The following is an 11800-nucleotide window of genomic DNA, read 5'->3' on the forward strand; positions in this document are numbered from 1 at the left end:
CCGTGCGGCGGGGTGGCCGGTTGGGGGGTGGGCTGTGGGCTGTGGGAGCTGGGCCGCCGGGCCGCCGCCTCCCTCCCTCCCTCCCGGGCCCGGGCCTGGGCCTGGGCCTCGGCCTCCTGACGGTGGCGGTCCCGGTCCCTCTTCGCGCAGGCCGCAGCCGCCATGAACCAGTTCAACCTCGGGTCGGGTGCGGCGGGAGGCGGCTTCACTTTCGGCACGCCGAAGACGGCCGCCACAACGGCCACGACCGGCTTCTCCTTCTCCACGCCTGCTGCCTCGGCGGGCTTCAGCTTCGGGAGCGCGGCCCAGACGCCTGCCAGCAGCCAGCCCGCCGGGCTCTTCTCCTTCAGCACGCCGGGCACTGCCGCGCAGCCTGCCAGCCTCAGCTTCGGGACGCCGGCCACGGCCACGGTCACCGCGGCTCCGGCAGCAAACGTGTTCCCGCTGGGGTGAGAGGCCCGGGGGTCGGCCGGTCCGGGGTGGGGGTGTTGGCTTTGCCGAGGGGCCCTGGCCGCTGGGGAGTATGCGTGGATGATGTCCTCCTCGTTGCTTTGGAAGTGCCTTGCAAGGAGTTCTCAAGGGAGCAGACCTGTTGCTCTTGTGCCTTAGAATTCCCACTGCACTATAGCACGTTCGGAAAAGCGTTCAGTGGGACCTGTTATTTATCAGTGCTGACTTTTTTCAGATGGGTGTTAAGCTGTTGTATAAGCTGTTCCACACTTCAGTCTGTAATTGGGGTATTGATGCTTGCATGAAGAAATGATAAGAGTTTGCGTCCGAGCATAAAACGTCTTGTCATTGTTGATCCCGAATCTGAAGTGCCCAGAATGTTTCTTCAGCCAAGTGGGACCGTCCTGTCCTTAGGAAGGGCTGTGAGCTTTGAGGTGATTCTTCAGAACTGCTCTTGTCGAAGCTTGCCGGATGGGGGCAGTGGGAAGGGAGCTCGAATGGGGACTAGCAGTAAAAGTTAATTGAAAGAAATAGTCTCATGTAGAGGAAGTGCAAAGGGTGCTGAGGAGCTGAGAGAATAAGCAGCTTCACTTGCACTGCCATAAATGTCTTCTGGTGCCTGCATGGGTGGAGGAAATTAAGGGGGAGTCGGTGTAAAGAGACTTAATAGAGGATTGCAGATGATGGGGGTTGCGATACAGTCTTTGTCAAAACTGAAACATAAACCAGGTCAAGCGCACATCTTTTTGAAAGGTGGTTTCTGCTGCCAGCAAGTGGTCTGTAAGAAAGCCAACTTGGTACTTGACTGGATGTACATCTCAAACAGAGTGGCTTCTTTTCTTTTCTTCTCTAGAGCAAATGCACCAAAACTGAACTTTGGAGGCAGCACTGCAACTCAAGCTACTGGAATCACAGGGGGCTTTGCATTTGGTAGCTCTGTGCCAACCAGCGTGCCCTCAAGTCAAGCAGCAGCCCCTTCTGGCTTTGTGTTTGGATCTGCTGGCGGCGGCGCCGCCGCCACCACCACCGCTGCTCAGTCTGGGGCAACTGGAGGGTTTACTTTTTCCGGTGGTACCACAACTCAGGCCGGAACAGCCAGCTTCAGCATCGGCACTGCAGCTCCGCAAGCAGCGCCCACAGGGTTGACCTTTGGAACAGCACCTGCAGCTGCTGCCACCACTGCTGCCACCTTAGGAGCTGCAACCCAGTCAACAACCCCCTTCAGTCTTGGGGGGCAGTCCGCAGGTGAGTGCCTGGGCTTGACGTGGCAGCTGTAGTCAGGAAGCCTGTCAGCACGGAGGGCAGCTGGGGGTGGTGTTGTGGAGGTTCTGCAGCCTTCTGCTTCTGCTGGTGTGAAATGAAGCGAGTGGCTGGAATCAGTGGTTTTTCTGATGTGCTTAGCCAGGGTCTTCAGTGATGAGTAACAATTGCTATTTAGCCTTTGGATTTGGAGAGTGAGGCTGAAATAATTTTGCCAGTGTGCGTAGAAGTGCCAGCTGCATTTGAGACACTTTTAAAATGTTTTTGGTGGGTTTGCTGGTTCAGAGGGAAAGGGCTCAGAGTGGTGGGGAGGGGGTGTTGCAGGATGCGCCTGGCCCACGGTGCCAAACCACTGTTTACCTTCCCAGTGGCAGGAACCTGTCCACTCCTTCAGGGTCCAGCAAAAGTTCAGTTTGCAGCTTTTGATTAACGTGCTGGTGACAGTGCAGGCCTAGGAGGGAAGGTCATCAGCTCTGGGGTGAGGGTGATGTTCATCTGTGTTAGAATCATTCTTGAAAGTCTTTGCAGGTAACGAGCTTGTTAGCCCTAGTTCATTTCCTGGATAATGCAGAGTATTTGTTACATTGAATGTTAATGTTTTTCTTACGCTCTTACTGCTTCTAACTTGACTATTGCTGTGATCAGTGGAAACTACAGTGTCTCAGTAGTAAAAGGTTCGTCTTTCCCTTTTATTTGTGCTACTTGTTCCAGTTCTAAACTTTGGGTCATTGCCTTCAACAGCAGGCACTAGTGTACCCACGGCAACGCTGACCGCTAGTACCAGCCAGGGACCCGCTCTGTCCTTTGGAACCAAACTTGGAGGTAGGAAGTGATTTTAGGAAATAATTAGTCAAGGCTTTGTGAATCTGCTGTCATTCTGGGAATATTTTCTAAACTGGAGTCTGGAAATGGGCTAGAAGTGTTTGTTACTGTGAATTTGCAACGTCCTCAGTAATCTGTGGTGGTTCATACAGCCGTTGAACTTAGTATCCTGTATTTTTTGTTGCATCCCACGTGCCACATTCTGTTCTGTACTTGTTGCTGGAGCATAGTGGAAGGGAGCCACAGGTTTAAAGGGTACGTTGGAAAAGAGATAGAGTTGAGGTAGAATAAGAGGAAAAATAGTTTAAAATTCTTACATCCATAAAAAACTGGTGTAGTTAGGGAAATTTGTATCGCATTCTCAGCGCAATTGTACAAGACCTAAGCTTTTTCTGTTTGTAGTAACATCCACAGCTGCTACAACTGCCACTACCACCACAACCGCCATTCTTGGTTCAACGGGGCCTACGTTGTTTGCATCTATAGTGAGTTCTTCAGCGCCGACATTGTCTACCACCACGGGCCTCTCACGTAAGTTTCAATCTACAGATTTTATCCGTTGGAGGAATAAATGAGCGGCAGGGTTGGTGCTACCTGTCAGTAGTGGAGCTGCAGGTGCTGGGGTAATATGGGAGAATTGAAAAGGCCAGCTCTTCTTGCTGTTTGCCACCTTCCCTCTTTGTGATTTCTGGCAAACTTTCTTCAGTGGTGAGGCACGGAGGGTTTTGTTCAAACCAAAGCACACTTTGGATTCGGAGCGGGCAAGCAGCACAGGGCAGTTTTAGCTGTATGTGAATTTTTTTTGTTTCTCTATCTGGGTAGCATCGCCACAACTGAGCTTTCTAGTGCTGTTTGAGCTGCTGTCTTCCAGACCCCAGTGCCGTGGGTCTGGTTACGTCTGCCTTTGACTCTTGCGTTAGGTGTTCACACTTCTTTAAGAACAGTGGCCTGTGGCAGTGGAGATGCAGTGTGCTAAAAACAAGTATTCACACAGCTGTATGTTTGCAGGTTCCTCCAGTAATAACTGGCAAGTTTCCTCTTGCAAAATTATTTTTATGTCAGGAAATAGTGTCTGTTTTCTGATGGCTTTAAGGCAGTAGCCCGGGTTCGAAGACAGTCCTAACAGCTTGCTTTCTCAGCCTGCAATGAGATGTTAATGCTTCAGTTCCCTTTGGTTATGGAGACTAGCTACAGTAAATGTCAATGTTTACCAGCATTAATACAACTATTCCATACATAATGCTGTCTTACACCTACCTCTGAAAACTTAGGCAGCTGCTCCCAAGGACCTTTAGAAGTTTTATGTTGAAGCCACACTGATTACTTTTAACTCATCAGCTGCAATTTGTAGATGCCATATATACCAGCCTAACAACTTGTATTTTTAGTAGCTCTACAATGCTTGCATTGCTACTGTAGTTCCAAAGCTGACCTTAATCTTAGTGTTTAAGGATGCTTTTAAGCTAATGGGCATTCTCTGTTTATCAGGATGTCTGAAACCTTGTTCTTAGATGGTAATAGGTGGGTTGTTTCCAGGCAACTGAGACGTGACCAGCGTGTTTCCTGTAGTATGTGCAATTGTATTGCTTTAGGAAGTAGACTCATGCAGAGATTGCATTTCCTGCCTGCCAGTGTCCGGTACCCTTTGCTTATGTGAGCATTTGATAGCAGCTGAATGTTAGGTAATTCAAAATAGGTAAAGAGAAGTGACAGTAGCTTGGCACCTGGGTTGAGGAAGTTTCCTGGAAGAATTGCGGAGCATTCTGGCTATTTTATAGCTTCAGCCTACCTTTTTCTCATGTTGTGTCTGGATCATCCTTCACCTAAACAGCGATGCTGGTTACTACAAATAAAGACCAGGTGGAGATGGGTGAGCAGGCAGGGCAGAGCTTTTCAAAGGGGCACTGTATCTAATGGGTTACGCAAACTCTTAATATTGTCTTGTGTTTACAGTTGGTGCCCCTTCCACTGGGACAGCCAGTCTCGGAACGCTTGGGTTTGGATTAAAAGTTCCTGGAACAACAGCTGCCGCAACAAGCACTGCCACTAGTAAGAACTAGTTGCTGAAAGTAGCTGAAGAGAAAGAAGCCTGACTTCAGGGCTCTGTAGTAGCGTAAAGGGCCATGCTGGTGTAGCAGCACAGCAGTTCTAATTTCTAATGCCCTCCAGTAACTGAAAATAACACAGTATTTCTTTCTCTGATCCTCCTTTTCCATCTCCCCAAATGCACAATTACTTGCGACTTCTGAGAGCCTGTCCACAGAAAAGGGACTTTGGGTGAAGGAAGGCCTATAGGCTTTGACGTTCTAGTCTGGAGCAAGTGAAGTAAATAGATGAGCTGCCCCTTCTCTAGCCTGCCTGTGTAGGTGCAGAATTGCACTAAAAGGTGAGGGAGAGGTGTCCCGATGGGGGAAGGGAGAGGCCAAAGACTTGTGGGGAGCGTTAGGGAGAGATGTTTTATGTTTTGGTTGTACCCCATTAATCTGGTTGTTCCATATTACAAGTTTCAAAGTGTAGGATTTCATTAACTTTTCTTCCCCCAAAATGCAGAGATAAGTGCTGTATTTAAGTGGAATTTGCTGCTGCACAGTGTTGGGATTCAGGACTGAACATCCTTTTCTGGATGCAGTTACCGGTCCGTTTTCAGTGTCATAGCATGGATGCCGCTCAGCTCTCAAGGTCTTTCTAAAGCTTGTTTCTGGAGTGACTGTGAAGAATTTGAGCTCAGTGCCTAGAAGTGCTGTATGACTGGCTGACAGTACCATCTGATAGATGCTCTTAGCTTTGTGAAAACATAGAAATCTCATCTTCTGCAAAGATGCAGGAGAGGAACTGGGTGTGCTGGTAGTTATTAGGTCTCGTATTAAAATATGAGGAGGTGGAGAGGGGTGTGGGCTAATGCTGTGTTTCTTTGAATAATGCCCAGGTTAAGTGCAGGCTGCCAGCTCCTCACTTTACCAGAACTACGAGTCAGGCATTTACAGTCCACTACTTTTGTGTCAAGATGTGCTTCATTGTCTTCTTGAGAGACGTGGGATTTGCTTTTTGTTAAAGGGACCTATTTGAACTTGTACGGGGCTGCGCTTAGAAGTGTGTATTGGACCTGTTCTTGACTTGTTAGATAGCAGATGTGTCCTCTTCTGTTGCTTGACTTGAATCTCTTCTTTCAGGCACTACTTCTGCTTCTGGCTTTGCTTCGAATCTTAAGCCGTTAACTACGACTGGTGCCATTGGTGCTGGGACTTCTACAGCTGCCATAACCACAACAACAACAACCACCACCACGAGGTGAGTATTTAGTTATAACTGACTGTTTCCCGATTGGGGCAAGAGGCAGTATTAATGCAGGTATCCGGTGGAGGAAGGGGAAGTGAGTGTTGTCATGTTTATATTTTGGTTTTTGACCTTGTGTGCTGTACTGTCTCGCGCTTCCTCTCAGTGCGCCTGCAGTGATGACTTATGCCCAGCTGGAGAGTTTGATAAACAAGTGGAGTCTGGAACTGGAAGACCAAGAGAAACACTTTCTCCATCAAGCTACACAAGTTAATGCCTGGGATCGGACGCTGATAGAGAATGGAGAGAAGGTAGGGTGACATCCCGTGTAACCTGATTTTGCTTGCTTAGATCCTTAAAGGCCTTAAGTGTTACAGATGCAGTAAGCCATCTAGTGGGACTTTCTACTTGTAAAAAAAATGGCTGTGAATTACACCTGGGTGCTTTTGAAAGACTCGCTGTATGTTCTGGTCTTTAGGCACCGAAGCTTGGAAATCTGTTCTGTGAGCTTACACTATGATAACAAGTTATCTTAGGGTGGAGCTTTCAAAGCCAAACCTCCATTATTCAATTTTTGGTCTGTAAATCTTTATGTAACTGTTTCTTGTTTCTAGTAGACGTTTGTATGGTGCTGGCTTTCTCAGTTCCACCACTCTTCTTTGTGGATTGACTTTTGAGTTTTTGTAGTATAATTAAGTGTCTTCTGTTTCCAGATTACTTCGTTACACAGGGAAGTAGAGAAAGTGAAGCTTGATCAGAAGAGGTACGAAAACTATGAATGCTTGAGATGATTTTGTTTCTCTTTTGCATCGTCTTGCGTTGCGGTATGGTAGATCTAGAATGTATATAGCGTCTAAGTGGAGTAGTTAAAATTTTATCTTTTCAGACTGGATCAGGAACTAGACTTCATTCTGTCACAGCAGAAAGAGCTTGAAGACTTGTTGACCCCTCTGGAGGAGTCTGTGAAGGAACAGAGTGGGACTATCTACTTGCAGCATGCAGATGAAGAACGGGAGAGGACGTAAGACAAAAATCTGCTTTGAACATGTGATGAGCAGGTTAATGTGGTGGTGATCAATCAGCAAGAAGTAGAGTTGGGATGCATGACTTGCAATGACTGCATACATTGAACTGTCAATGGCCTTTGTCAAATATGTAATCCTGTTTTATGCATGACAACTTAGATTTTACACGTTAGAAACAGGGAATTGCAACTGGGAGCCCATGAATCAGCATGAAAAGCTCTCTGGATGTTGGTCTAACAGCTGTCTGGGAAAAGGTTACTAATTTTGGCATCATCTCTGAAAATTAGTGATTATTTAGTGTTAGAAGTGATGAGAGCAGAATGCACTATGTGTGGCTCAGGCATCCTTGTAAGCCTCAAGTGTTGAATTGTAGCAGGGTAATTAAAAGAAGTGTTTGTCTGGTTCAAGAGATATGAATCTTGAAGAATCTGGACTAGCTGGTTCCATCAGTTCTGACAAAACCTTCCAGAAAGCCACCCTCCTATTGCTTGTCTGACTCCACGTATCTATCAAGAGAGAAAAAGGTTAGGAGTTGCTTCATCTGTGATATAATGCCTCTCATGGTGCGGTTTCCACGTATCTGCCAGCCTTGGTTGAAAGGCGTGGAAGCTAATTCTGACTGCCTGAAGTTGGTGTGACTGGGAGCAGGTCTTCTGAAGTTCGCTTTAAGTATTCTGACCTTGGTTCCCATCTGTTTTGCAGCTATAAACTGGCTGAAAACATAGATGCTCAGTTGAAGCGTATGGCACAAGATCTGAAGGACATCACTGAGCACTTGAATACATCAAGAGGCCCAGCAGACACAAGTGACCCGGTAAATCCAAGCTTTATTTTTTTGTATGTTTGTAAAGAGGCAAAGGATATTTAAATAGCTCTAACTCTTCATTTGTCCCCTCGTGGATACTCTGCTGCTTGTAGTTTCAACCTTGGAAGGGTATTTTGTTTTGTCCTTGGGTTGGTTCTCTTCTGGTGAAACTTGCATTATAACACATCACAAGCCAGCCTGACTGACTGACAGCCAGTACTTACTGTGCAGTTATGTTAATAGTTTTCAAAGTATCTCGTTCTGGTATGAACTCTGGTTATTTGCTTGTTGTCTCATTTTTGCCTAGATTACAACTTGTTTCAGAGGCATTTCTTAACGTTGATCCTGTTACATGCTGCACCGCTTGCATCAGTCTTGTGGCAAATCTAAATTTTGTTCAGAATGCCCTCAGTAGCTACTTTTTCCTTGTACTGCTTTCGTATCCTAGTGAAAACAAGGTTGGAATTACCAGCTCTTTCTGATACGTATTAAATTGATCTTGATACTCCTTGTGGCTTTTCTGAGAAGCTTTTTTTTTTTTTCAGTAAAAGTTTCCCTTCAGTATTGCAGGCTGAGTTTTTTTCTCATTCCTTTTTACTTTTGCCACCTCAAGCCTAAGGTGATTAATGTGGTGGTTCCTAGGTCTGAATTGGAATAAGCCTAAGCCACAGGCTTACAGTTTAAATCGGTCTGTTTTCTTGATGGTAAAGAGGAGCAAAGCAACACGGTTGCTGCACAGACTTCCCTGGGAAAGTGGCTGCTAAGTTAGTGGAGCTGTACGTATGAGAAATTTGATTGCCTCATGTTCCAAAGGCAGGGACAGGCAGGCTGTCTTTTACTGCTCTTAGTTTTTATGTAGTGTAACAAATGACTTGCACCTTCTCTTTGTGCTCAGCTTCAGCAGATCTGTAAAATTTTGAATGCGCACATGGATTCATTGCAGTGGATTGAGCAGAACTCAGGTGAGAGTTGTCTTGCAGCTTTTTGGGAGTGTAAGTAGAAAGCATGTAGCATGTGTGCAAGTGTTTCTTGAACATAAATGAATTCCTGAAGGTCCCTGAGTAATCTTCTCCTCCTCCTCCTCCTCACCTTCAATGACACAGTCCCTTCTGTGCTTGAATTCTCCCGCTGTGCATTAAAGGCCTCTGCTGAGAAGTAATTCCTGGCAACTGCTAATGTTTTACCAAAAAGCACTGTTTGAAATGCATCAGTGCAAAGCAGAGGACTTGAAAACCTTATGCTTTGTTCTGTCTAACTAAGGTTAAATATTTCAACTTCTAAGATGTTGTGGGGTTCCCCTTTGGAAATAGGACAATTGGTGAGGGGCGGGGTGTGTGTGTTTAATGTGAAAGCAGGCATACTACTATGCATGTTTAAATAGTAGTATTGGCTTAGGTCAGGTCTTAATTTGGCTTTTTCTTCCAGAACTTATATGCTAACTTCCACATTCCAAACGTGCCTTTATCAGGAAATCCGGTGCAGCTCCTGTGGCATCAGAATTCTGACTTTACAGAATGTCTATGAAAATAGCAACGTGTTTCCTTTAAATTATCCTAGAAAGGAGGCCCATTTTTTTCCTCTGTCATTCAGTACCAAAGAAATTGTCTTATCAGTTAATAACGATTCATTCTCTTTACTGGGAAACGTACATCTAAAGAAACAGTTCATCTTCAGCTCACATTCAAGCAAGAAAGAAGCAATAAGCCTAAGAAGCTGCAGTTTTTAAAAAAGGTTAATATATTTCTGTTTCTGTGGGGTTCTTGGCAAGGAGAAGAATCCCTGTTACTGTGTGCACTTAAGTGGTACGGTGGAAAAGCAATGCAATTTTGAAGTAAGCCTGCAAGTAGCCCTTGCCATTAGTAAATTGAGTAGGCCTGGGAAGGACACATTCCTTAACATTCTTTCTGTATGAGAAAAAATATTTCACACACACACACACAGACACCCCCCCCCCCCCGCACCCCCCAAAGCAGAACTAAGACATTGGTGCTGTAGGACATAAACTAAGACATTTATGCCATGGACTGACATAATACCGTAGCGAGGTTGAATAGCTTCTGATAAGCTTTCATGGAATGAAGTTAGAAATTGCTTTAGCGTGTGCCAAGATTTTTTGTATACTGTGATGCCTGCTGCATTTAAAGTTGATGACCGATCAGTGGCTTACGTATTTCCAAATCAGTGATCTACAAATAACAGATGATCTGTGTCACGGCTGCAAGTGCTCCGCCGCAGCTCTTCTGTGCGCGATTGCATTGTCTTTTCTGTATTTACAGGTAAAAGCTTGTTATGGCTGTGTGATATCCTGCAAGAAAATATGTATATACTTCCAACAGATTGTGTGGTTTGCCTGTAATTTGCATAATTCAAAGCGAGTTTAGCAGGCGGTGGGTAGGGGAAGCTGGTTTATAGAGCAACTGCTCTTCCCCCAGCTGCAGACCAGCTTGCAGTTCTGATCAGGGAGGGTTTGCTCTGCTCTCTGATGGAGTTCCCTGAAACTGCAACAAACTGGCATGACAAACAGTGTCAACGTGTCCCAGGACTCTTCCAATTCTGCCTGCCAGTCCCTGAATGCCTCAGAATTCTTTTTAGACAACCTTCTTCACCTTGGAGGGTTATCAGTGCTTTGTGTTGCGTTTTCCTCCTCCTTGGTGCACTGTCCAATCTGAGTGCCTGTCAAAATTAAAATGTTTTTCTCTCTCCTTCTGCAGGCTAAACTGTGCAGGGTTGTGTTTTATGGTTATTGTAAGATTAATGACTTGTTTCTCCCACAGCCGTGTTGCAGAGAAAGGTAGAAGAGGTGACAAAGGTTTGCGAGAGCCGCCGCAAGGAGCAAGAGCGCAGTTTTCGGATCACGTTTGATTGAAAGACTCAAAGTTTAAAGGATTAACCTAAAACCTCCACAGAAAACAGAGGTGGTTGGGGACGTAGGTCTCAAATTGTGATCTGGGTTTGTTTCTTTTCTTGCAATAAAATTTGTTGTTTGTTCCAAAGCCAGTCTTTGCAGCATCTGACTGGAATTCACCCACACCAGTCTGAGAGACTGCATGAAGTTTGTGCTGAAAGTATGTGCTCTTTGTCTCTGTTCTTTGTGACTGCATGCAGACTGGTGAGATACACAAATGCTGCCCTCGAGGGATTTAAGCAGTATGTGACTCCACGGCTGAGCTCTCCAGTACTTAAATGTGACTTGAATATATTCCACTGGGACTTCATAAGCTTTTATTCAGGTCTGTACAGAGATGGTTTAATGAAGAGCTGTCCTCAGAAGGAGCTGCAGCAGTGAGAGACTCAGATTCCTCATATCGCTAGCTGGAGTTTGTGTTTAAATTAGGTATGCTTCCACTTGTGAAAGTGGGCCTTGTTTTCTGTACTTTTGTCAATGAACTGCTTTTGTGCTGGTGCCTGTAAGCAGTTTCTACGCAATTAAAAATTATGAGATGTGCCAGTAGAAAAATGCTACTTGTGTGGTGATTTGGTGTAGTGTAGCTTGTTCAGTCGCAAGGGTGCAGGAAAGAATGTGGTCAACAAGTCTGCTGTGAAGACTTTTTAAGAGACATAGTCATATCACTGCTTCTTGATAAAGTGGGATTATAATGCCCATTCCAATGTATCTTTACTAACAGAGGGAAGTGAATGATCACGTATTTAGCAGAACTGCCCTGGTACCCAATTCTCCTTTGCACTTGATGCTTCTATTCTGCAAAATGCTGAAGGGGTGCAAATAACGGGTAACGGGCTTTACTTTATATTTACCTTCATCTCCCTGCACGCCATCTGCCTTGTCTTAGATGTTGTCCCCTGGAAAAAAGGGAAGGGTCTGCTTTGCAGAGTAATTTACTGACTTCAGTGTGAGTTGAAACTTGTGAGTTGCTCGTTATCTTGGCTTTGGGCAGAGGCCTTGACGCAGGTTCTCTGCCGACCTGCCTTGCTCCAAGCAGGCTTAGGACAGCCCCAGCCCCAGGCCCAAGCTAAGGGCGAACGGAAACACAGCGCCAGGGAAACGCGCCCCCACGACGGCCGCGCTTTGCTCTCAGGCTGGACAGCGGCTGCCGACCCCGCGGTGCGGGCAGCATGGCAGCTCCCCCTCCCACAGACGCACCAGGCGCGGCCCGGCCCGGCACAGCGGCCCGGCCCGGCCCGGGGCGGCCGGGTCTCCAGCGGC

At 46.2% G+C, this 11800-nt stretch overlaps 1 protein-coding gene across 4 annotated transcripts; it reads left to right on the forward strand.

Moving 5' to 3' along the window:
- The first annotated feature begins 22 nt into the window (after nucleotides 1-22).
- LOC140658401 (nuclear pore glycoprotein p62-like) lies at nucleotides 23-11099 on the forward strand. Of its 4 annotated transcripts, none has more exons than XM_072876774.1 (12): nucleotides 23-449; nucleotides 1304-1695; nucleotides 2422-2532; nucleotides 2935-3063; nucleotides 4486-4581; nucleotides 5703-5820; nucleotides 5972-6116; nucleotides 6519-6568; nucleotides 6692-6826; nucleotides 7533-7644; nucleotides 8531-8597; nucleotides 10410-11099. In XM_072876774.1, exons 1-12 carry the CDS (start codon nucleotides 163-165, stop codon nucleotides 10499-10501), a joined length of 1734 nt encoding a protein of 577 aa, XP_072732875.1. In that variant the 5' UTR covers nucleotides 23-162; the 3' UTR covers nucleotides 10502-11099. The 4 variants fall into 4 exon arrangements, with proteins under 4 accessions (XP_072732875.1, XP_072732876.1, XP_072732877.1 ...); XM_072876775.1 differs by having other exon boundaries at nucleotides 2452-2532; XM_072876776.1 differs by lacking the exon at nucleotides 4486-4581.
- Nucleotides 11100-11800: the final 701 nt, after the last annotated feature.

This window comes from Ciconia boyciana, chromosome 12 (genome assembly GCF_034638445.1).
Source record: "Ciconia boyciana chromosome 12, ASM3463844v1, whole genome shotgun sequence".
NCBI lineage: Eukaryota > Metazoa > Chordata > Aves > Ciconiiformes > Ciconiidae > Ciconia > Ciconia boyciana.

Coding starts and splice junctions, on each gene's coding strand:
- LOC140658401 (XM_072876774.1), top strand. CDS start 163: ATGAACCAGTTCAACCTCGGGTCGGGTGCGGCGGGAGGCGGCTTCACT. Junction 1,696..2,421: donor TCTTGGGGGGCAGTCCGCAG/GTGAGTGCCTGG, acceptor TACTTGTTCCAG/TTCTAAACTTTGGGTCATTG. Junction 6,117..6,518: donor TGATAGAGAATGGAGAGAAG/GTAGGGTGACAT, acceptor TTCTGTTTCCAG/ATTACTTCGTTACACAGGGA.